Source organism: Hippopotamus amphibius, chromosome 13 (assembly GCF_030028045.1).
Source record: "Hippopotamus amphibius kiboko isolate mHipAmp2 chromosome 13, mHipAmp2.hap2, whole genome shotgun sequence".
In the NCBI taxonomy this organism is placed as follows: domain Eukaryota; kingdom Metazoa; phylum Chordata; class Mammalia; order Artiodactyla; family Hippopotamidae; genus Hippopotamus; species Hippopotamus amphibius.
This window is the reverse complement of record NC_080198.1, coordinates 35,567,581-35,591,164: the sequence shown is the minus strand read 5'-3', so window position 1 is coordinate 35,591,164 and position 23,584 is coordinate 35,567,581. Positions and strand designations below refer to the sequence as shown.

Sequence of the window (23,584 nt, the reverse complement as noted above, 5' to 3'; positions counted from 1 at the left end):
TCGGTGGTGGTGATGTGGGAGCAGAGACACCGTGCACCCCGGGGGAGAAAGGGGCTGTGGGGTCTCATTCACACACCCTCCCAGCCCAGCACTCTACATCAAATGGTGCTCTGATGATGCTTCTCAGATGGGTGGTGAGGGCCTGGGGCGGGGCAACGGGGTCTCACTTTCCATGAGGCCTGGGTGCTTGTGCAGGGCCCAGGGGGCAAAAGCAGGGGTCCTGCTCCAGAGCCTGGGCTGCAAGATGGGACTGACGACTGATTACTCTTAAGCCCCCTAGTCTATAGCACAGACTGAGGGGCTCATCCAAGCAAGAGGCTAGTCTCTGGTGAGGCGGGGTGATGTCCCTCCCATCTTTAAAGCACCCCTGCCTTTTCCCATCTCCCTCCAGCACCAGTGGAATCTGCTCTTTGGGCAGGAGCCTGACATCACTGGGGGAATGGGGCTGGGGGAGAGGCGCCTCCTGCAGCCTGCCCATCAGGGCAGACTCTGGGGCTCCCCCTCATCTCCCAAAGCTGCAGCTCCCAGAGCACAGCTTGGCCCCCCAGGCAAAAGCACAGTGGCCTTAATAAATGTTGGTATGTGGCTGATGAAGACAGGCTCCAGGCCAAGTGTTGCTGTCACAAAGTCAAGTGTTATTGTGAAAAAGGAGCAGGGCTGCCTACGTGCCCATCTGCCCTTTGCCAGCGCTTTTTTTTTCCTGGCTCAAGATCTTCCTGAAGTTCCAAGAAGTCTTAGAAGCCCGCGGGACAGGATTTTCCTAATTTAATAAGCAATCTCAGCTTCATAGGCAAAGCCCTGTGACTCCTTCCTTCCTCTGATACCCATCTCCTTCCCTTCTAGGAAATACCACCCAGGGTGGTTTCTCCCTCCTGGAATGGACAGGGAAGGCCCCTCATTTCCAGCTCACAAAAATGGCATCAGTCAATTTAGTACAGAAATACACAGATACAATAATGATATAATTATGTGATATAAATATTAACTTCATCCCTTTCCTTGCAGGTTGTGCGGAGAACCCCCGTGCTATCCTCACCAGCGCTCGGGGCGGTGACGATAAAAAGAACAATAGTAAATGATGAGAAATGTGCTTTGAAGACAGAGAAACCACAAGGTCCACCTCAACATATGAATACAAAAATAGAATTCACACATAGGAGCATTTCCAGGAGTGAATGACACACGGTACCATGGGGGGTGCGGGGGTAGGGATCAGTCGAAGCAGTCCATAATTTTCCAAGTGCAGGTGTTCCTTGTTTAGGATTTTTAACTCCTTCTCCCTCCATTTTCTAAGAGTAGCTTCCCCAGCGGACCCAGCCTAGCAGCCAATGCAGAGCCTGGGGTAGAGGGGCAGACATGCCTGCAGCTCTGACACCCATTCCTTGGGCTCTGCACTCTCGCCCCACCCTCTTCCATGGCCTCTATCTCCTCCTCCTATCTCTTCTCCAGCCCCACTCCCCACAGTCCTCCTCCTCTGCTTCTACCTGCTGATATCTCAGCCACTAACTACCCAGGTCAGAGGCTTCCCAAAGTGCTGTCAGGTTAACCTCAGTGCTTCTGGTTCACTCACTGTGCAAAGAGGGGAAGAGGGACCTATTTTGGATCCCAGTTCTCTAGAGGTGGTGGGGGCCTGGAGATGAGGGGAGGGAGTGGGGGGGTGGCTTGGATAAAACCCAAGGCAGACGTAGTCTGGGTTTGCGTTCAATGGAGCAGGAAGCCCTGTCTTGCTTTTTATCTGTTTTTCCTTTCTTCCTTCATCTTGGTTTTTAATGGAGGGAATGTCGGACCTGATGCTCTTGTCTCCCTCCTGCCAGTTTTGTGCGTCACTGACTTGTTCATTTGCAGACTGGGAACAACTTTTCATTTAGTCCTCCTCCTCCTCCCCCTCCATGCTCCCCAGCCCAAGAAACACATTACTGCTGATGGCAAAAACACCTCCCTACACACCCAGACAGAATGTGTCCTGGCCACCTGAGCCAACAGCACCCACAAGAACCAGTAGGACTTAGCAGCTTCCCCTCTACATTTTTTTCCCTTAAAAGAAAAAAAGGCTTCATAAATGAACCATCCATGACAAACCCTTATTTAGCAGAAACCAAAGATCCCAGGGTGGGAAACATCTGGCTCCTGGGCTATTGATTCTCCTTGAGAATGCCTGCCCTTGGATCCCATAGGCGGTCCTAGGGTCCCCCACCCTCTCCCCATCTCAAAAGAAGCCTCGATCCTCTGTGGCCCCCCAGGCAAAGCCCTGCCCCTTGTCCTGACCACCAGCTGCAGCTTGCTCACAGAGCTGCCACATTCCCACCCTCCCAGGCTGAGGGCAAGCTTGCATTGCCTGGGAAAGATAGCCCACTCCTCCAACCACCCCCACATATCCCCAGCTCCCCTCTCCCTGTCTCTAATCCACAGAGATGGGGGATAACATTCTCCTAGAATTCACCCCCTCCCTGCTCATCAACGTGGAGACCCTGATGGTGGGGAGGGACAATCCCATCAGGAGGTGTGAGGATCCCAGGAAACCTGGCCTGGCAGCTCCAGGACCTGGGGAAGGGAAGTCAGGCTGGGAGGTCCAGACCGTCCCCAGGTCCCAGGGAGCTCTAACAGTGTATGCTTCTGTGATTCTGAGCTGGAGAAGAGGGGGTGGGCAGTGGCAGGGAACCACCAAGATATCAGGGCACCAAGTGTGAGGGGGGTCTTGCTGTTCCACCTTCTTAGCGCCTCAACTTTGCTTCCCACCTCAGTCAGGGTAGGTCTTCTTAGCGGGTGCTAGCTTAGAGGCAGCTTCCACCCTCCTCGGCTGCCGGAGGGCCCCCTGCCCAGACACCTCCTCAGCCGCACCCATACACCCACTTTAAGGGTCACTCAGAATGGCCATTGTTCTGCAGGCTGGGTAAGAACCACCCAGCCCTTTTGCCACCGGGCACAAGCGGAAATGTACTCTGGGGGCCTGTTCGAGAACAAATAGTAGGCCTGCTGGGCTTGCCAGCAGCCAGAGGGTGCTGGCTCCAGCCTGGGACTGAGAGCACAGAGGGGGCAGGGAACAGGTTTAGGTCACAGGGCCCTCCAGCAGGCCCCAGCCTATCCTGTGGGCGGCCTGGTGGGGGTCTAGGGGCAGAGATTCCCATCTCTAAGAGGCAATCAGGCACGATGGCTCCCTCTACCCTAGCTGGGTGGGTGGGAGATGCTGGGGGCTGCTGCTGGCCACCCAGCCCATCCCAACCACCCCCTCCTCCCCCCTCTTCTATGTGGCCTCCACCTCCCGGGGTGTCCGATTGCGCTCAGCCTGCACTCGGCTCTTCACCTTCTTGCCTAGTTCCAGCCCCACCCAGCTCTTGCCCTTGGCCTGTTTGCCGCGCCTTGGGCTGCGGGAAGGGCACCACACACGCTCACAGTACTCATCCACCCGGGGCAGGTTGGCAAAGCCGATAAGCTGCAGGATGTCCTTATACCAGGCCTTGGAGGGGGTGGAGGCTGGGCCTCCTCGGGCTGCAGGCTCCTCTGGCCTTGGCTCCCGGGAGAACAGAATGTCGAGCTGTGCAGCCACGATCACCTCCAGAGCCAGGCGGACCACCACCTGGGAGAAGCCGTGCTCCAGCGTCATGCAGGTGTAGGTGCCCGCATCCAGGCGGTTGAGCCTGCGGAACAGCAGCCCCTGTTCTGTTTGCAGGATGCGCTCATCTGTCTTCACCTGCTGAGGGTGTGAGAGGGCGTGAGGGCGCCTGGAGCAGGGCCTGCACCGTCAATTTTCTGCCCCCTGCTTTTCCAAATTTGCCATCTCAGGGCTCGTTCTCCCCTTCCCCGCAGCTTGGCAGGCTCAGCCTCCTCAACTGTGAGCTAATTGCAGGCAGGGACTCACCTTCCCATAACCCAGGAAAGGGGCCTCTCAAAGATTTGACTGACTGGTTTCTCCCGAGTCAGAGCTCTGCATCCCCTATCTTGGCCTTGGGGAGCCCTAGCGCACACTCCCAGGGAACAGAGAGGGTTGAAGGGTATTTATGGGCTTGTACTCAGGAGGGCTAAACCCCCAGCCCCAGGACTAGAACTCCCCTCCACTCTACACACACACACACACACACACACACACTCCTCCCCATCTTGGTCTGCATAGTTCACTCCCCCAACAGTGCAGGGCCCACAGCCCCATCACAGTGTAGGAGGTAGAGCACGGGTTCCGATCCAGCCACATCTCCAGCCTGGACCCTCTCTGGGCTTTAGTTCACACGTGTACGTTGAGGCTGCACTGCTTGGGTGGTGAGTGTTGTGTAACTCCATCTCATTGCCCCCCTGCCCCTGCACCCCTGGGGGAGAATTCTCAGTGCCCAGCCCAACAGCTGGCCCAAGGCTGGCCTCCCCCAGTTCTCAAGCTGGAAGGAGAACCTCTCCTGTAAATCAACCCACTCCCTCCCCTTCCCTACCCGTGGGAGCAGCGGCTTGAGAATGGTTCTTCATCCTGCCCCCACCCACACCCAGCCTCAGGCCCCAGACTGAAGCCATCTCTGGGGTTGACAGACCTTTCTAGATGGGGGAGGAGAAGGCCCAGGCAGACAGCTGGACTCCAAGGAGGAAGTGTGGGGCCAGGCAGTGCCTCTGTGTGTGTGTGTGTGTGTGTGTGTGTGTGTGTGTGTGTGCGCGCGTGCGCAAGGGCCAGTGGTCAGGGGCCCAGGCCTAGGGCAGAGGAAGACCAAGAACCCCTGGGGAAGAGACCCCTTCAAAGATGAGCCATATGTGTAAGCATGGGGGCTTCCTAACCAGCCCAGACCCCTTCCCTCTCTTCCATCTCTGCTACCTCCTTCTCAGACAGAGCCCAGCTCAGTGCCCAGGAATCTGTGGGCTCCCTGTCACTGGAGAAGTTCCCCCACACCTGGCCTGGGTATTCCCAGATGGCAGGAACAGGGGCATTTCCTTCTAGGCCCCCCAGGGGCTTTAACACATACTTTTCTTAAGTTGATCTTGGCAGGTTCCCCCCAAAGTTCACAGAGGGGTATGACCTCGGGACACATGCAGGCTGGAGCTGGGGTCCTCGCTCACCTGTTCGGGCCTCTCATCCCCTGGCCTCTGTAAGAACCAGCGCACGGTGGCCTGGGGGGACTTAGGCAGGCACTCCAGGAAGGTGCTGTTGTGCTCTGTGCCGTAGACTGTGGTGGTCACCACGAGTCCTGCAGTCTCCTCTGGAAGGATGTGGAGGTGGGCTCAGCTCAGGAACTTTAGGACCCCTGGGACCACCAACTGACTCCCACAGTCCAGAAGCCCCTATGAATGTGACAAGGACCTAGGTATCTACTGACCGCTAAGCCACACACTCTGCCCGGAGACCCTAACCCATATGCTGACAGGAGCTGCACACGTAGGGAAACTGAGGACTACTTGTTACTACAGGACCAGCCTGAGGCCACGCTTCACAGGGGTCGAGCCCAGGCCACAGGAGAGAGCAGGGGCCCTGTGAGGGCCCAGCTGGTGCCCCCGTGCCCACCACCACTCACCTTCCTGGCTCTGGCCCACGCACTGCAGGGCAGGGTTGCCATGGCGGATGTCCTGCCGGCGAAACCGGCGCTTGCTGGTGCCGGGCCGGTAGCGGGTGCAGGAGGCACCATCCCAGGCACAGTACGGGTCCCGGGCCAGGCAGCACTCTGCACAGGCGCTGCCATAGGTCTCACACTGGTGCAGCTGCAGCCGGGCCACACCCAGCCTCGAGCCCACGTACAGCATTTGCTGGGAGGGACGCAAGCAGCGCCTGAGGTGAGCCTGTGCTCTGCCTAGAAGCAGCTAGGCTCTCAGCCCCTCTGGCTTCCCTGAGACCCCTGACATTTGCAACAGTCTTCCAGAACCTCTTGGGTGCACTCCCAGAACAGGAACCGTTTCTCGCTCACCTGACCTACATGAGATCATCCTGCTCGGGTGCGGAGGGGCGGGGGCACACCTGGGACCTTCTCTCTCAGGGACTTCTCCAGACCCTCCCGGCGGCGGGCCTCTGCCCTCCACCCCAAGGGCTTTTACCCTGTTCTGCCTCTGACTTTACAGGTGAACTCTGCTTTGAGCAATCCCAGCACAAAAGTCGAGATTTACCCAAAGATGAACTGGGGCATGTGAACTTGGGGAGATTGTGCCACTTGCAAAAGGACACACAGCAGACCTCTAAAATCTGTTTGGTTTAAAATCTGGATCTTGTTTTCTAGCAGGTTTTTGTTTCCCCTGCGGAGTTGGCCTTTGTGGATCTCCCCTTATCTGAACACATGCTCACTTACTTGGGGCCCCCCACTGCCTACTGGTCTCATGTGTGGGAATCTCAGCTCCCAGCTGAACGCTCAACCCTCATTGCAAGGCCTAATCAGGCAGCCCCAGGGCCTGCTGTGAGTCGGCTTTCCATCAGACAATGTCAGTGCGCGGGGAAATGTCAGGAGACGGGTGGAGGGGAAGGAGGAGTGGGGAGCCATGGCAGCCACTCTTACCCTTTTGACGGAGATCTCCATCTCAGTGACGGGTGTTGGCACCTGGGGAAGAAGCAAGACCTCCCCTTCATCCCTGCTTTCAGCTGCTTCCAGCTTCTGAGTGGAAGCCATCTTTCTCCCCGGTCAGTGCACTCCCTGGCAACTAAGGCCGACAGTCTCTCCTACACGTCAACGCTGTTAGAAAGGTCCCCTCTCCCTGGCTGGCCTCCAGGCCTTGGCTAAAAGCACAAAGCTCTGGTGTTTCTTCCCACAGCCCTGTTCCCCAGCAATGAGGCAGCTCTCCCAAATCACCCATCCCATGTGTAGAAGCACAACAGTTCCCCAAACACAGATGATCCCCTGCCTGACTCTATAGGGGGGTCGACAGAACCCTTTGGGGACTTGGGGTGTCAACCACCCCTCACTGAAACTTGATCCTGGCAGGGCTTTGTCAAGGGGTGATCACCTTGGCCATCCCTCACTGGGCCCCGCAATTCTCAACTCACAGACTGCGTCTCCAGGCCCCGCAGTCATTTAGAAGCATCGGCAAGACCTCTGCAATAGTGAGTGGCATCACGTTCACTCCGCACTGTCAGTAAAGACAGGCCCATCTCCCTCCTGCACTTTGCTCCTGCTTCCTCGTAGCCAGGCCTAGACACAGGGATGGGGCTTGAGGGGACCCTTCCCATCAGTTCCCCCCACTCACCTTAAACACCTGGAGCTCCTCCAGAACCACCTCCTCAGGCTCAGCAGAGCCCGCCCCCTGAAGGGCAATGACCTTGAGCACGGAGCCTGAGTCTGGGGCAGGGGAGGAGGGGTCAGTGGCAGAGGAAGGGGCAGCCTGGGTCCCTGCACACCTCCCCTGCCTGGCCACACCACTCAGCCTACACACCAGTCCCCAGGAAGATGACGTCGTAGGTCCCATCCTCGGCCTCCACGCGGTCCACCACGATCTGATGCAACTGCTGGGCCAGGTGGGTTTTGACGAGGACGGGGCGGCCCCTCTGAGGACGCACAGGCTGGAACATGAGTGGGTGGGCTCGGGCAAACTGCAGCACCTCATCCGGGTAGTCCCTGGTGCTGCCGAAGGGTCGTCCCGGCTGTGCGGTCATCTTGCTGGGACACTGTGGGCCGCGGCACAGAAAGTGCCTGAAGCTTCCTGGGATGTCACGTTCCCAGCCCCAGTCTGTTTCCAGGCCCCGCTGGCTGGGCACGCCAGCCTCAGAGGAACTGCTTGTGGACCCTTCATGCTGGAGGAGAGACTGCTCCCCTCCTCACCCCACCCAGCCCAGCCGCTCTGGAGCCCCAGCTCAATGGCTGCCCTGGGCCTGCACGCAGACACAAGCCTGTCCCCAGGCGGAGCCCCTCCTGACATCTACTTAGCCCTCTTCTCAGCCCTGGCCCCAGGCAGATACTCACCATGCCAGGACGGGGAAAGGGCACCTTGCCCCCATAGGGCCCCCACTGGTGCTGGGGACCATCTTGGTGGGCAAAGGGCCCCTTGAAGACCTCCCAGATATCAGCCATGTGGTACACGCAGACGGCATAGCCCTGGAACACAGCACTGCCGAGGGCGGACAGGAACAGTCAGGCCAGGGAGGCTGTCAGAGGCGGGAAGGGGGCAGCCTGGTTCCATAGGTAGGACAGAGGATGATGGCGCCTGCAGTCAGCAGAGACCAGAAAACAAGGACACCCAGGCAGAGAATACAGCCACGGAGTCTCCGAGTCAGGGACAGAGACGGGGACCCATGGCGAGGCTGGGACATGAAGGCAGGGCTTCAACAGAGGAGGCTGGGGTGCAGAGATGGGGCCGGGGGTGGGGGTGAGGGAAGGCTGTGTGCCCACCTGACCATGCTGAACAGAGCGTACACCTCCAGGCTCTTCCCTGTGTTGGGCCACAGCAGGAACACGTCCTCTGGGAGACAGAAGGCCATGGCCAATGCCCCCCACTCTGGCTCTGAGCCCTCCCCAGCCCTCACCCAACCCGCCCTGGCCATGCGCTCACCCAGCTGGTCGAAGTGGGTCTCAGCACCACCAGGGCCAGGCACGGAGCAGAGCAGCCTGGCCTTGAGGAAGGTGCTCCATTTGCTCACCAGCACCCGCTGGCCGCCCGCGTCATTCTGGGGAGTGGGGGCCAGTCAGCCTTGGGTCCCAAGGACAGGCCCCTCCTCCTGCTCCTCCACCCTTCACCTTTGGTGGGGACTACACATCCTTGCCTCAGTTTGCCTACTGCTGCAGTTTGGGACAGGTCTGGGGAGGCACATATGGCTGGGATTTGAACCTCACTGTTCCTTCCACAGCTCTCACCACGCAGACGCGGCCCACACGGCTGACGGTGACACGGCCCGGGCCTCCATCAGGTGCGGGGATGGTCTCCGAGAAGAAGAAGTACACTTTGTCATCGTCCTGGTCAGAGTTGTCAGGGATCCGGGTGGCCATCACAAACCTGGGGTCTGTAAGGTAACAGGGTGAAGCTGGTGAGGGTCTCACGGGGGAGGAACAGGGTGGGGGGTGAACCAATGAAGATGGGAAGAGGCACAGGGACCCCACTGGAGGCTGGAGTCCCAGGGAGTAGAGTGGGGTGGGCCGCCCCTCTGGTCCCCACTCCAGCCTCAGCTGTCCTACCTCCCTGCCAGTGCCAGAGGCAGACCCCAGCCAGCCTTGCCCTCAGCAGACCCCTGGGCTCACCGTGCAGGAGGTTCTGGTCAGAGTCAGAACGCAAGGCGGGTCGGGGACCCCCACTCCGGAAGATCATGGCCTCACGCCCCAGGAAGTCGGCATTGAGGCCTGTGTACAGCTCCCCTCCTGGGGTGAGGGTAGGGGGCATAGTCAGCGGAGGAGGGCCAGGCCCTGTACCCAGGCCCCATTCCTTCCCAATGACATCAGCCAGCTCCCACCCTTGCCATGCCCACCCTGGCCTGGGCATCACCCACCTACAAAGGTGCTGGCGAAGGGACGGCTGGGCTCGTGTGGGCACCTCCCCCGCCCACTTTCCACACTTCGGGGCTCCAGGTGGAGCACATGCTGGGGAGAGGGAAGGAGAGAGGGAGAGGTGTCACCTAGGAAAGTAGCACCAGCCCCCAACCTGGGCAGTGGCATCGCGTGTGGCTGGAGAGTGGGGGTGGGCGGAAGGCGCCTTCATTCAGGGCCTCGCCAGCAGGGTCAGCTCCCCAAGCACAAAGGCGCCTTTCAGGCTCTGACCCCTCTGTGCGGACCCAGGCTCAATGGGGAGCGTTCAGACAGCAGGGAGGAAATGTCACTGCTTATCAGTCTCTTGCGGGGCTGCCCCAGCTCACCTCCCCACGATGCCCAACGGCAATGAGGGCGCAGGTGGGCTGGAAGGCGCCAGTGCCACATGCCAGCAGGTGGGTCCGGTTGTGGGGCTGCAGCACCCGCACAAAGTTGGCACACTCCGCCTAGGGGGAGAAGGGGGTGGGGGAATGGATCTAAGGTGGCGCAGGGTGGCGGGGTTGGGGAGATTCTTCAAGACCATCAAGGCCCTTTAAGATCTGCTCCAAGTAGCCGCAGAACAGGCACCTGGGGAGCAGCCCCAGGCTCTCCTGGGGGTCAGGGCCTGGGTGTTGGTCAGGGTGGGGGGCAGTCACTCCTGACATCACTCACCAAAGGATCTCTTCCCTTGCGAACACACTCCTCCCTCTGTCCTGGCTGCGGTGGCCACAAGACCTGAAACACAGTGTGACCCCCTGACCTCACAGCCTCAGTTGACCCAGCTGGCCTCCCACCCAGCGTTGCCCAGGTCTCAGACAGAGCCACTTCCCAGTCAGTCCAGCTTACCTCCCGGGGATCCAGCCACGCCTGGTCCAGCCGCAGAGAGTAGATGGCATCGCGGCCTCCCAGAAACAGGCGGTCCCGGTACTCATCCAAGTAGAAGGCCCGAAGGTCCAGGGAGCCCCGGGGACCCAGAAGGACAGCAGAGCGATTGGCAGAAAGGAGGTCTAGGAGGGAGTGACAGAGGGGGTCAAGACCTGCTGCTCGGCCCACTTCTCCAGCCACTGTGTGGAGGTGGAGGGTCCCAGCTATGCAGTCACTGCCCACCCCACCCCCCACACTCACATCTGGAAACTGTTTCCATCCCTCCCTGCGGGAGGGCTTCTGGGAGCTGACTCCTGGGGGTGGGTGGGATAGGGGGCTCTGAGCCGCCACCCAGCCCGGCCCACCCAGTAGCCTGCCCCCTACCTCCCCTCTGTGGCTCCCTGGTATTCAGTTAACATCTCCTTCCCCCTGGCCCACCTGTGCTCTACCCAGTCCCCAGGGAAGATGGCCCCACTGGCAGAACTTATGGCAGCAAGCTGGGCGAAGGGCTGGGAGAGCCTGGAGGAAGGCGGGGTGGTGAGCACCATGCCAGGCTGATTCAGTGGGACAAGCAGATGGACAGGGGAGGGCGTTCCCAGCAGAGGGAGCACCTGGCTAAGGCCTGGGTGTGGAAGAGGCCAGGTATGGCCAGGTGGATCTCTAGGCAATGGTCCAGGGATATGGCTAAATAGGGTTTTCTCTTCCATAGACGCTGCCCACCCAGGCCCCAGGGAGGGTGTTGACTGGCTGGGGATGATGATCCCAGGAGGTGGGGATCCTGAAATAGGTCCTTGGGGTCCAGCTAGGTAGCTGGAGGTGATAGGTGGGCAAGGGAGGGCAGCAGGATGTGATGGGAAGTGGTGATGGCCACCTTTGGGAAGGCGGGGTATCCAAGCCTGCTCAAAAGGTCATCCTCTCTAACCCCAAACACCCACTCTATCCGCAAACTCATTGATAGGCTCTTCCAGGAAGCCCTCTGTGACTGACAGTACTTTGGAGATTGGCCTATTTGGACCTTTCTTGTAACCTGACTTATCCCAAAGCCACAGCAATTAGGGCAGGACCACATTCCACCCCACCCCTCCCTGACTCCCCTTGGACTCTCTGTAGTGGAGCCATGTCTCCCCTCTCCGACTCTCCAGAGCAGGCCTGGGTCTCCCTCCTCGGACTGGGGTTCCTGGGAGAAGGTGATCACCCCTCTGGTTTCCCCAGGAAAAAGAATCTGTGGAGAGCCTGTGTCTCATCTGATTCAGAAGAGGCCTTTGCCAGCTGCAGCACAACATATGAGGTTAGATCTGCAGAGGAACCTCCTGGGCCAGGATGGGCAAAGAAGGGAGGCTACAAAGAGCCTCGTGGATGGAAGGGAAGAAAAAAGACCAGCATTGCAAAGTGGGCTACAAAAGGCAGGAGGGGGATCCGGGCTGTAGGGGGGATAGGGTGAGGGAACCCACTGCAGGGCAGACGAGAGGGACGGGATGCTGCCCTCTTCCCCGCTGTCTGCCCTGGGCAAGGAGCCCAGCTGAGAGCAGACAGATCCTCCAGACCTGTCCTCTCTGCCCCCTCCCCATCTCTCTCTGCCCATCTGCACTGAGGTCTCTCTCCTTTTCTCAGCAGCCCCCTCAGGTTCTCCCCCAGTGTCTCTGTCTCTCCTACCTCCACCCTGGCCAGGTCTTCCAGGACCTGTCCCCCTCCCCCTGCCTCTCTCCCAGGCTCCTGCCTCTCTCCCAGGCTCCTGCCTCTGGCAGCCAGCTGGGAGCACATGCCGGGGAATGACTGTAAAGTCCTTCCCATGGGCTGTGCTGGGAGTGACTGCATCCCTCCAGCTGGCGGAACAGACTGCCCGCGGCTGACTGGGGTCCCACAGCTGGGGTACGGCAGAGTCCGGGGCTCCCAGGGACACACACACAAACAGGGTGTGCACTGCCCTACCTTGGTAGGAGAGCCGCAGGCGGGGCACGCTGGGGCCGGGGGTGGGGCTGCCCCCGCGGAGCAGGAGGCCCCCCAGGAGGCAGCAGATGGCCCAGGCTGAGGGGGCCATGCTGGGGAACTGGGGCACCAAGCTGCTTGCAGAGCTGCCCTGGGTCCCGCCGCTGCCGCTAGTTGTAGTTTGCTCCGTTGCCGCCAGGCCTGCCGCCTATAAGGCAGTGGCTCCACCCCATCCCAGGCCAGGAAGGCGGGGAGGAGGAGGGAGGGGCAAGTGCCCTGCCATCCACCTGCAGCCTCTCCCGCCACCTCAGCTGGCCCAGCTGATGCCTCTGTGTCAGAATAGCTAGCTCCCCATTTTGGAAAACATTTTCCCAGCTGGGCTGAGGGGGGTTTACGTCCACAAACCCAAGACCCTAGGCTCTAGCAAAATGTCAAGGGGGGGATATAGACTTGAAGGGAGATCAGAGATTGACGGGCTGGAAGGCGGGGAGGTGGGTGGGGAACCTAGCTGGGTTCTTTTGCTTCTTGCCCCTCCAGTGACAAATGACAGAGACCCACCCAGACTGATTCTGGGCCCAGGTCCCTGACACTAATGGTCCAGCCCCCTGATGTCTTCGCCTGGCTCCCCAGCTCCCCTGGCAGGGCCCCAGTTGCCTAGGGGGAGTCATTCCAGCCAAAGGGGCTCTGTGCTTTGGATGGGGGCTTGAGGTCTGCCACACTTCACAGATCTGAAATTGGCAACAGATGAATGTCCGGACTCCTTCACCCAGGCCTATTCCTGTCTGCCTTCCAGGTCCCATCCCAGCTCACTTGGGCTAAGAACAGGATTCACCTTGTGCCAGGGAAGCTCTTAGTGCCCTACCTCCCTCAGTCCTCTAGTCCTCCCAGATCCCCAGGGCCCAGAGCATCACCAGGTGAGTGGTGGGTTCTTCCCAGAGTTCCCTTCTGCCTGTAGGCCCTACAACTATGGTTCCTCCAGAGTAAGGGTGGAGGGAGGGTGCTCATGCCCCCACTCCCTCTGCTCTGAGTTCTGATCCAGGGGACGGAGAGTACACAGAAGAGGGACAAGGAGGGGAGACGAGGCTGAGGGACTGAATAAGGGCAAGTGAGGAGACCTCTCCCTTCCTCCCAACAGCAGCCCGTCTCCACCCTCCGCAGCTGCCACACTACCCCATTCCAGACCCCTACACTCAGAATCTGAGGCCTTGGGTGCTGAGATTTCAACCTTGAGCCAGAATCCTGGTGCTTCCAGGATTCTCAAAACTGCTGCAAGTTAGGCCCCCCAAATGGACCAGTCTGAGCCCTCAAATGGTGGTCAGGAAACCTGGGGGCATCAGAGAATGAAGGGTGTGGCCCAGGCCACACAGCAGCCTGAGGACAGATCTTGCTCAGCCCTGCCCCTTCCTGGGACCCTCTTTTGCTTCTCAGGCTCCTGAGGGTACTGGGACCCCACCCTCCCTTCCTATCTCATTCCTGAAAGGAAAACAGATCAGTCTCTTGAGTCAGCATGAGAAAGACCCAGGGACCTGGATCCCTGTCTCCCTGTCCCCATCTCCCCTTGAAATATACACGCCTCTTGACCTGGGATTGCGCAAGGGACTACTCAGGGAGGGCACCCTGCCTCTGGATCCCCTGAAGAACCTTGGCCAAGGCCCTTCCCTCTCTGGGCCTTGGTCTCCTCCTTCCAGAGCCAGGGACCAGCCACCTTAGGTGTAACAGGCTCTATAAACTGGTGAGGGGTGCTTGCGCAACAGTTGCCATGGTGGTAATCATAGCCTGGGCCCTTGGAAGGGTGGAGCACCTCTGCATCCATCTCCCTGGGGAGATGTTTCAGCCTGTAGCCCGGGCTAGGGGCCAATGTCTGGCAGGAGATTGAGCCAGACAGCCCCTCAACCAGCATGTGGCCACCAACTGTGGGCAGGAGGCCCAACAATTCCTCAGCCTGCCAGCTCACCCTGGGGATCTAAGCTCAGCCAGGCCCCTAGCTGTGACTGCAGGGGAGGCCTGGGTCTACTGGAGCAGGATGTGGGGGCAGCCCATTCCACTCTGCAGAAAAGCAGCCTATGGCAGGAGCTAAACTTGTGTGGCCTTGAACGGGTCCTCTTCCTCTATGGGCCTGGTTCCCAGTCTGGGAAGCGGGTAAGGATCTTCTGTAAAGATCTCTGCTTGCAGGGAATTCCCTGGCGGTCCAGTGGTTAGGACTCTGTGCTTTCACTGTTGAGAGTCCGGGTTCCTGGTTGGGGAACTAAGATGCCACAAGCCGCGCTGTGTGGCCAAAAAAATGAAACAAAATGAAAAAACATTAAGGACTCTGCTTGCTGGCTTGCAGGTGGGAAGAAGACCCCAAGGGGTGACTTTGGTGTCTGGGATCAATGGGCCCAGCCACAGACATCTTGTGCCATCTAATGGACAAAGTGGGAACTGCAGGACACCCCAAAGCTGCTGGCTCTGTCAGGCTCTGTAATGGGCAGCAGGGCCACCCCGCAGAAACCACAGTCTCTTGGGATGGCAGGCAGTAACCAGGCAACGTTAATATGAAGAGGCAGGGGCAGTTGGAGATGCTCCGGTGATTGCTTCTTTTAAAAAATTTTTAAAATGTATTTATTTACTATCATTTTTTTCATAAGTATAGTTGATTTACAATATTGTGTTACTTTCAGGTATACAGCAAAGTGATTTGGTTTTATGTATATCCTTTTTCAGATTCTTTTCCATTATAGGTTAGTATAAGATATTCAATATAGTTCCCTGTGCTATACAGTAAATTCTTTTTTGTTTATTTTATATATAGTAGTGTGAATCTGTTGATCCTATACTCCTAATTTAGCCCTCCTTCCCTTTTCCCTTTGGCAACCATAATTTTTTCTATGTCTGTGAGTCTGTTTCTATTTTGTAAATAAATTCATTTGTTTTATTTTTTAGATTCCACTTATAAGTGGTGTGATTAATATTTATCTTTGTCTGACCTACTTCACTTAGTGAGATAATCTCTAGGTCCATCCATGTTGCTGAAAATGGCAATATTTCACTCTTTTTTATGGCTGAGTAATACTCCATTGTGTGTATATGTATGTGTGTGTATGTATACATACATACGTGCCACATCTTCTTTATCCATTCACCTGTCGATGGACAGTTAGGTTGCTTCCATGTCTTGGCTATTGTAAATAGTGCTGCTTTGAACATTGGGGTGCATGTATCTTTTCAAATTAGAGTTTTCTTCTTTTATGAATATATGCCTTAGAGTGGGATTGGTGGATTAAATGGTAGCTCTATTTTTAGTTTTTTAAGGAACGTCCATACTGTTTTCCATAGTGGCTGCACCAATTTACATTTCCACCAACAGTATAGAATTCCCTTTTCTCCATACCCTCTCCAGCATTTATTATTTGTAGACTTAAAAAATTTTTTTTTATTGGAGTATAGTTGATTTACAATGTTGTGCTAGTTTCTGCTGTACAGCAAAGTGAATCTCTGTGCTATATAGTAGGTCTTTATTAGTTATCTATTTTATATATAGCAGTGTATCTATGTCAGTCCCAATCTCCCAATTTCTCTCTCCTCCACAACACTTCCCTTCTGGTAACCATAAGTTTGTTTTCTACATCCGTGACTCTATTTCTGTTTTGTAAATAAGTTCATTTGTACCATTTTTTTAGATTCCACCTATAAGTGATATCATATGATATTTGTCTTTCTCCGTCTGACTTACTTCACTCAGTATGACATCTCTGGATCCATTCATGTTGCTGCAAATGGCATTATTTTGTTCTTTTTTATGGCTAATATTCCATTGTATATATATACCACTATTTATAGACTTTTTGATGATGGTAACTCTGACTGGTGTGAAGTGGTACCTCATTGTAGTTTTGATGTGCATTTCTCTAATAATTAGTGATGTTTCACATCTTTTCATGTGCCTGTTGGCCATCTGTATGTCTTCCTTGGAGAAATGTCTATTTAGGTCTTCTGCACATTTTTTGATTGAGTTTTTTTTTTTTAACTAAAAAAATTTTTTTTTAACTTTGGCTGCGTTGGGTCTTTGTTGCTGCGCATGGGCTTCCTCTAGTTGCGGAGAGCAGGGGGCTACTCTTCCTTGTGGTGCATGGGCTTCTCAGTGCGGTGGCTTCTCTTGTTCTGGAGCACAGGCTCTAGGCACATGGCCTTCAGTAGCTGTGGCACACGGGATTAGTTGCTCTGTGGCATGTGGAGTCTTCCCAGGCCAGGGAATGAACCCATGTCCCCTGCATTGGCAGGCAGATTCTTAACCACTGCGCCACTTGGGAAGTCCGAGGTTTTTTTTTTTTTGATATTGAGTTGTAAGAGCTGTTTGTATACTTTGGAAATTAAGCCCTTGTCAGTCGTGTCATTTGCAAATTTTTTCTCCCAGTCTGCAGGTTGTCTTTTTGCTTGTTTATGGTTTCCTTTGCTGTGCAAAAGCTTATAAGTTTGGTAAGGTCCCCTTTGTTTATTTTTGCTTTTATTTCTTTTGCCTTGGGAGACTGATCTGAGAAAATATTGCTACCATTTATGTCAGAGAATGTTTTGCCTACCTTCTCTTCTAGGAGTTTTATGGTGTCATGTCTTATTTTTAAGTCTTCAAGCCATTTTGAGTTTATTGTTGTGTATGGTGTAAGGGAGTGTTCTAACGTCATTGATTTACATGCATCCAGTGCTTGCTTCTGATGGAGGAAGTCAAGGGAGGCTTCATGGAGGAAGCACTCTCTAGGCAAAGGATGACACAGCCCAGAAGAAATGGAGAGGGCTGAACACAGCAAAACAGCCAGAACTGGATGACGCATGCGGGGAGCATGGTGGCATGTGCTAGTGTGAGCCTGTCTGCCCTGGCTACACACCTGTGATATGTGTTGTCATGCACCATGTGCCCCCAGAGGGGCATATAAAGGGTCGCAGCCCAGCCTCTCCCAGCTAGAATTCTGGGGTGGACATGCCTGGAAGGAATGGATGCCCTCAGTCCCTCCTCCACCAACCTCATTCTGGAACAGAGATATTAGGAAAATCTCACAGGACTTCCTACCTGTGACCCCTTCTTTAAGGCACCAGCTAGCTGCCCCCCGTGTACCCTCTTGGTAGCTGGCCCAGTCATCCTCCTATTTTGTTCACAGAGGGCTCAACTCTTGGGGCTTTCCTCTTCTTCCCCGATCCCATCAGCATCCCATATTCCCTGGGAGCCCCTGACTTCTGTGGTCCTTGTCCTCCTCCCCCCACCTCAGCTATCCATCCTCCAAAGTCACCACCAATGAGGATGTGACCTTCAGCATCTCCATTCAGAATATTCCTCCTCTGATACCACCTCCTGCTAAGCATCCCCCCTGCTGCAATCCTTCACTCCCTGCCTCGAGCTCCCCTTTCTCCTTGCCCAGCTTAGGTCCAGTCACAGAGCTATAACCAGGCCCTTGACACACTTGCAGAGACACTAACTGCTCACCCTCTGCAGCTCTGCCCCTGCCTCTTGCTTCACTCCTTCTGCAGCTTCACTAGGTTGCTCCCATCAGCATACAGGCCACTCCCTGACCCACCTCCTTAAATGAGTGTCCCTGGACTTCACATCTGCCCTCAGCTCCAGGTGTTCTCTCTGTTCCCTGAGCTGTTGCAAAACTTCACCAGTATTGTCCACACTTGCCACCTCCCCTTTACCTTGCCTCACTCCTTTGGTCCTTTTTAGTTGAGCTCCCATTCTACCATTCCAGTGAAATCCTCGTGTGCAGGTGACCAAGTCCTCAGGGCCTCCAAGTTCCCCAGCTCCAGGATCATCAGCTGTCTTCAATGCCTCCCTCCTTCCCTCCTGGGTCCTTGGGCCTTTTGCTCACCCTGGGTCTCTCCCACCTCACCGGCCACATCTCCTCTCCAGTCCCCATTCTAGCACTATGCTGGTTTCCTTACTGTACTCATCTCCCTCTTTGTCTTCCTGAGTTGACTATAAATTCCACAAAATTAAGGACTGGGCCTCCCTCGGAAGGGTCCCAGCATTCAACCCTTAGCTGGGTCACATAGTAGGGATGTGACTAAACCCTGGAATGGGACACTGGCTGGTGGTCCTGCCTCCTCTCTTGAGACGTCATTCCTGGGTGTACATGTAGGTCCTTGAGTTTTCTAGCTCCCGAGGGCAGGACTGAGGGGACCCCTCTCCCCTCCCCCACCCCCAAGCTCACCAGGGACCAGGCAGGTTCCACCAGCTCTGGCCTCCACTAAGGCATCTTCAGAATTCCAAGACTGTCTCTGGAATGCCGCGCCTGTCTGGGGAATGCCAAGGCTGGGGCACACGTGGGGAGGTTGTGGAGTGGCTGGGTGGAGCACGGACAGCTGCTGACATTCTGGCTGAAGCCTAGGCACTGTGGCAGCTGTCCCTCTTGCAAGCAACACTGCTGACACCTCCACTTCCTTGCAGTCCCCCATCTCCCCAAAGCCAGTTTCACTCTTCTAGCTGTAGTTCTGGCCTGTGTGCCCCCACTAGGCTGAGAGCCACCAGGCCCCATGGCCCCATTTCCTGTCAGGGAGGGAAGGTGGGTTGCTGGCGCTGTGAGGTTCATGGGAACTGGAAATCATGTCCATCTGAACCTAGTCCATCAGACAGAGTCCTCTGCTGGGAGTCAGGTGGCTCTGCTCTCCCCGACTTCCTTGGGCCCCAGGGTCCTTATGTGTCAAATGGACGAAGGCAGGTAAAGTAGACGATATGCCCTTCGGTCCCAGGGAGTCAATGTTGCCAGCAGGAAATCCAAGTGAGTGGGCAGGTGGACTGGAGCCTCAGGCCCGCTGAGCCCCCACAGTGCCCTGCTTCTCCCCAACCAGAAGCGAGAAGGAACCACAGCTGCTGTGCCAAGTGGCATCCAGGGCCTGACCCAGTGCTGCGTGACTACCCTCTCCAAGTATAGGACCCGCAGCTGCCAACTGGCTGACTAAAGCCATGGCCCCCAGGAGCCTGTGAAATGCAGATTCCTGGGCCACCACCACCTCCAGATGTGGAATTGATGGACCTGGGCACCAGCAGTTATAGAAAGGAGCCAGGTGAGTATGGAGTGTGGTAGTCTCTGATCTAATCTAACCCCTCCTGCAGAAGGGGTGTGCAAGGGTGGTTCTGGGACGGGGAAGGAAATGGTCATTGCAGGAACAAACCCAGGTGAAGATTAGGGAATGAAAGCCAGACACCAGGCCTCCAGGGAGCAGTGCTTTATTTGCATTCCCTAGGATAGGGCTGGGGGAGGTAGTCAGGGAGGGCCCGTGGTCAAGGACACACCCAAGTTCACATCCTGGGGACCATGGCCCCCTGCCCCCAACCCCAGGGCCTGGCTGGAGTTGGAAGGTGGCACAGGCAGCTCTGGAAGAAGGTCAGTGTCTACTCCACCCCCTTCATGAACTCCAGGAACTCTGTGGAGAGAGGTGCAGGCACAGGTCAGAGGTGAGGGCTGGGCAGGGCATGGGCAGTGGGGACTCAGTGCACCTCCACTCACCGTCATAGTCAATGCGGCCATCGTTGTTCTTGTCACCATCCTTCATGAGCTCCTCAATGTCGTCCTCTGTGATGGTCTCTCCCGTAGCCTGAAGCATTATCTTCAGCTCTTCCAGGTCGATGTAGCCATCAGCGTTTCTGCCAGTTGGGTGAGGACCTCAGAGCCCATGGCGGGGGCAGGGGGAGGGGAAGAGGCAGCCCTGCTCATGACCCCGGGGAGCAGGGAAGGGCCACTGGGAGATGGGGCATCCCACTCCCTCATTGCACAGAATGGGAGACTGAGGCCCCAAGGTCACAAGATTGTTCCCCTCTGCCCAGCTCTGCTTGGGTCAGGGTCAGAGGTTAACGGTCACACACTCACTTGTCAAACATGCGGAAGAGGTCAGAAAGCTCCTCCTCAGACTTTCCTTTGCTGTCATCCTTCATGCACCGAACCATCATGACCAAGAACTCATCGAAGTCCACTGTGCCGCTGCCTGGGGGGGTGGGTGGCACAACCGTTAGACGGCAATGGTCAGAACGGCTGGCGCTGCCCTTGACACCTGACCCCAGTGTTCTCACTGTGTGCTCACAGCAACTCTGTGAGGCAAGTGTGGTCATTGTGCCCATTTTATAGATGACCTGGCTGAGGCTCAGAGAGGCTAAACAGCTCCTTTAAGGACACAGAGTAATAAGTGGCAGAGCCAGGATTCAGGTCCCCAGCAAGTTGAGAGCACTATGGGTCTGGGGCCGGGGCGGGGGGCGAGGGGGCTCACCGTCCTCATCCACCTCGTCAATCATCTCCTGCAGCTCCTCAGGGGTGGGGTTCTGCCCCAGCATCCTCATCACTTTGCCCAGCTCCTTGGTGCTGATACAGCCGTCCTCAGCGCCCAGCACGAAGATGTCAAAGGCTGCCTTGAACTCTGTGTCCAATAGGAGAGAAGGGGAAACAGCAGCTAGGGTTCAGCAGCCAAGAACCTGGAAGGCCAAACCCCTAGGGCCACCTGCTAAAATGCCCACTTCCCTCTGAGACCTCTGAGGTCACAGGGAGAGGGACCCCAGCCTCTGGCCTCCAACCTGGGGTCCTCACACTCCCCAAGCCCAGCTCTGCTGTCCCCCCACATGCGTGTTGGGGTACTCACCATTTTTCTGTTCTTCTGTCAGCTGCTCTACCTAGAGAGGAAAGGAGGTCTCAGGACTCAGGCTCAGGCCTTAGCTGCTGTTGAGGAAACCAACCCATTCCACAGGTGGGAAGACTGAAGCCAGGAAGAGGCAGACCATCCCCCGGTCACAGAGCAAAGCCCTCAGTTCTCCCTCCATGCCCCCGAAGCCCTGAGGTGATCCAGCTGGCTGCACTGAGACTGGGCTCAGGGCCAGGGTGACAGGTGGGCACCCCCTCCAGGACCAAGGTGACCCTGAATAACAATAGGCAGTGACCACTCAATGCCCTTTTGCCCCCCCCACCCCGCTGAAACCCAAGCTGGGTGGCCTGAGAGACAGCTGTCCCTCAGGTTGGGACAATAAAACCAGCGTGGGTGTCGGCAAAGCCACCCACAGTAACCTGACCAGGGTGGCCACTAGGCTATTTTTAACGGGGGACAAAGTTAAACCTGGTGATTGTTCTGGGGATTCTGGCATGCAGGGGGTGGGGCAGTGTTATCTGGCCCCCTGGCCTGCTGGTGCCTCAGGAGCCAAAATTAGTCCCCGGCCCCGCCAGGCCTTGTATGGGCACGGGGAGGAGGACTGCCCCCCCAGCTCCACGGACTCCTGCAGGATAGACAGGGGCACCCCCAGCGCCAGCTACAGCCCTTCCCTGCCCACAGTTGGGGCCATACTTCCTGGGGCTGAGTGAGGGGTTCCCTTGCAGACAGCTGTTTATGTCAGATGTCCTTGTCTCTGTGGTGGGGGGAGGTCAACACCCCCCTTCCCAGGACAGAATAGCATCTGAAGTCCCTCAGTGGCCCCAGCAGGGACTTGGGGTGACTACCCTCTAGCCCTTACCCCTGGCTAAGCCACTGAGCTCTGAGCCTACCAGGCCAGACTGGGGCTAGGGCCTAGTTCCTCTCTGCCTGCCTGGAACTTCAAAGCCCCTTCTCCAGCTCAGGATTCTGGCTCTGCAGCCCCCTCCTCACAACCCCTGTCCCACCCTCCACAGCATCTTCAGCCACCCAAGGGGCTGAAGGGGGTGGGGGACTGGGAGTGTATGAGAAGCAGAATGTGAGGGGCAAAAGTGGGGGGCAGGGAAACAGCGACAGAGCCTCAGAGGGAGAGCTTGGGAGGAACAAAGAGACAGAAAGAGACTGGGAAAGAGACCAGAGACACAAACACAGAGAGATGTGGCCAAGGGACAGTGACACAGACTACAGACTTTTGGCAACAGGGCTAGAGGTCACCCTAAAACTTCAACGTCCTTCTCCACCACCCTAACAGCTCCCCCAGACCCTAAACTGCTCACCCCTTCCACACCCAGGAACACCAGACCCACTGTCCCCTTGAAGGCCTGGGCTGAAAAGTTCGTGGGCCTGCTCCTGGGTCCCCACCATCTCCTTGGGATGAACTTGCCCCCCATCCTGAGCTGAATGAGCCCCCAGTGGGCCTGGCCCCCCACAGCCCTGCCCAGGCCCATCCCTCACCGCAGCCTTGTAGATGTCATCCATACTGGCGGCTCACAGGGCAGGCTGCTGGGGTTGCCAGGGGCCCTGGGCTTAAATAGCCCTGCCCCGCCGCATTCCCAGCCCAGCCCACCCCTGCCTGCAGTATCCTCCACTCCCTCACCCTGACTCTGCTGATCTCACACTGGCCTGAGTCCCTGTGTCCTCTGCCCAGGGCAAGGAGCAGATGAAGGGCTGCAAGGACCAGGTCTCTTTCCCTCTGTCCCCCATTCCCCCAGGGGACTCTCTGGAAAGGTTTTTTGAATGAATGAAGATGTGAGCCCAGGACAGGACACGAGCTGCAATGTAGTGAGCCCCAGGCCAGGCCGCTATACACAGCAGCTCAACTCCTATCCAACCAGGGAGGTGAATGAGGCTCCCGGAGGGGTGGCCACTTGCTCAAGGTCTGGCTGACTTGGCAGCTCCTGCCTTAAGTTAAACCTCTAGATAGGGGCAGCAGTATGGAAGAAGAGGCTAGGAGTGTAGGACCCTGCTAAGAGAAGCCTTGAATGCCAAGCTCAGAGTATGTTTCTGTGCAACTGGTGGAGAAGGAAGGCACTGACCTACCTCAGGAAAGTATGGTCTGTACCCCTTCTGCCAAAGGTGCCAGAGGAGCCATTCCCAAGACCTCTCATCTCCCCAGGGAGAAAAGTACTAGCTCTAGGCTTGACTGTTCTCAATCAGTCATTCAATAAATACATCAACAGATGCCTCATCTGTGTAAGACTCTCCCCCTCCAGTTGGGTTACCACCTCTCTCTTCTAGACCTGGGTCTTCCCCTGAGTTAGGACTCCTTCTCTGTGCATTCCCTTTCCAGGACTGTAGTTCCGGGGTCCAGGGCCAGTCTGTCGCCCTCTCATTTTGAGCTCTGGTAGGACAACATCTGGGGGTCTTGTGTCAAATGGCCAGCACGTATCCCTTCCTTCCACCTAACCCCTCACCGCCTTCACACAGAGCCTACACCAGTTCCCTGCCTTGTCTGCCAGGCACTGCATGGATTAACCCACTAAATTCTCTAGAAGCCCATGTGACAGAGATCTCTGAGTCTTGGAGAGGTTAGGAACTAGCCCAGAGTTATTCTGTCCTTCTCGGGCTCCAGGTACAGATCAGATCCTCCTTCCCTCTTAACCCTCTCGCGCCCTCCAGGGAATGAGCCTAAGAGCCAGGTGAGAAGTGGTTACTGTCTCTTTCCCCGAGAGGGAAACTGAGGCCGGGCGTGGCAGTGACTTGCTTCGCGTAGCACGGAAGGTGCGGGGCCATCGCTCCTCCACTCCTGGGCACCTAGCGGCAGTGCGCAAAGCAGTCCCGGCCTGGGGCCT

The 23,584-nt window shown here is 56.7% G+C and overlaps 2 protein-coding genes across 3 annotated transcripts; both read right to left on the bottom strand.

The window, feature by feature from the left end:
* Positions 1-971: 971 nt before the first annotated feature.
* SEMA3G (semaphorin 3G) lies at positions 972-12,322 on the bottom strand. Of its 2 annotated transcripts, none has more exons than XM_057706805.1 (16): positions 12,168-12,322; positions 10,221-10,381; positions 10,047-10,109; positions 9,722-9,841; positions 9,359-9,449; positions 9,114-9,230; positions 8,733-8,878; positions 8,431-8,545; positions 8,271-8,340; positions 7,845-7,989; positions 7,318-7,549; positions 7,132-7,223; positions 6,447-6,488; positions 5,481-5,709; positions 5,029-5,168; positions 972-3,691 (listed from the first exon to the last, which is right to left on the bottom strand). In XM_057706805.1, the coding sequence occupies exons 1-16, from the start codon at positions 12,274-12,276 to the stop codon at positions 3,242-3,244; spliced, it is 2,322 nt and encodes a 773-aa protein (XP_057562788.1). In that variant the 5' UTR covers positions 12,277-12,322; the 3' UTR covers positions 972-3,241. The 2 variants fall into 2 exon arrangements, with proteins under 2 accessions (XP_057562788.1, XP_057562789.1); XM_057706806.1 differs by having other exon boundaries at positions 972-3,688.
* Positions 12,323-19,345: 7,023 nt separating this feature from the next.
* TNNC1 (troponin C1, slow skeletal and cardiac type) lies at positions 19,346-22,313 on the bottom strand. The gene is made up of 6 exons (XM_057705944.1): positions 22,248-22,313; positions 20,757-20,787; positions 20,391-20,537; positions 19,997-20,111; positions 19,637-19,773; positions 19,346-19,553 (listed from the first exon to the last, which is right to left on the bottom strand). Exons 1-6 carry the CDS (start codon positions 22,269-22,271, stop codon positions 19,522-19,524), a joined length of 486 nt encoding a protein of 161 aa, XP_057561927.1. The 5' UTR covers positions 22,272-22,313; the 3' UTR covers positions 19,346-19,521.
* Positions 22,314-23,584: the final 1,271 nt, after the last annotated feature.

What these genes read in the sequence shown, in the direction of transcription:
- SEMA3G (XM_057706805.1), bottom strand. Translation starts at nt 12,276, where the DNA reads ATGGCCCCCTCAGCCTGGGCCATCTGCTGCCTCCTGGGGGGCCTCCTG. An exon ending in CCGTTGGGCATCGTGGGGAG is followed by an intron (nt 9,450 to 9,721) that starts GTGAGCTGGGGC and finishes CCCTCTCCCCAG; the next exon opens with CATGTGCTCCACCTGGAGCC. An exon ending in CGTGGGCCAGAGCCAGGAAG is followed by an intron (nt 5,169 to 5,480) that starts GTGAGTGGTGGT and finishes ACATCCTTCCAG; the next exon opens with AGGAGACTGCAGGACTCGTG.
- TNNC1 (XM_057705944.1), bottom strand. Translation starts at nt 22,271, where the DNA reads ATGGATGACATCTACAAGGCTGCG. An exon ending in GACAGAAGAACAGAAAAATG is followed by an intron (nt 20,538 to 20,756) that starts GTGAGTACCCCA and finishes TATTGGACACAG; the next exon opens with AGTTCAAGGCAGCCTTTGAC. An exon ending in TGACGAGGTGGATGAGGACG is followed by an intron (nt 20,112 to 20,390) that starts GTGAGCCCCCTC and finishes CCACCCCCCCAG; the next exon opens with GCAGCGGCACAGTGGACTTC.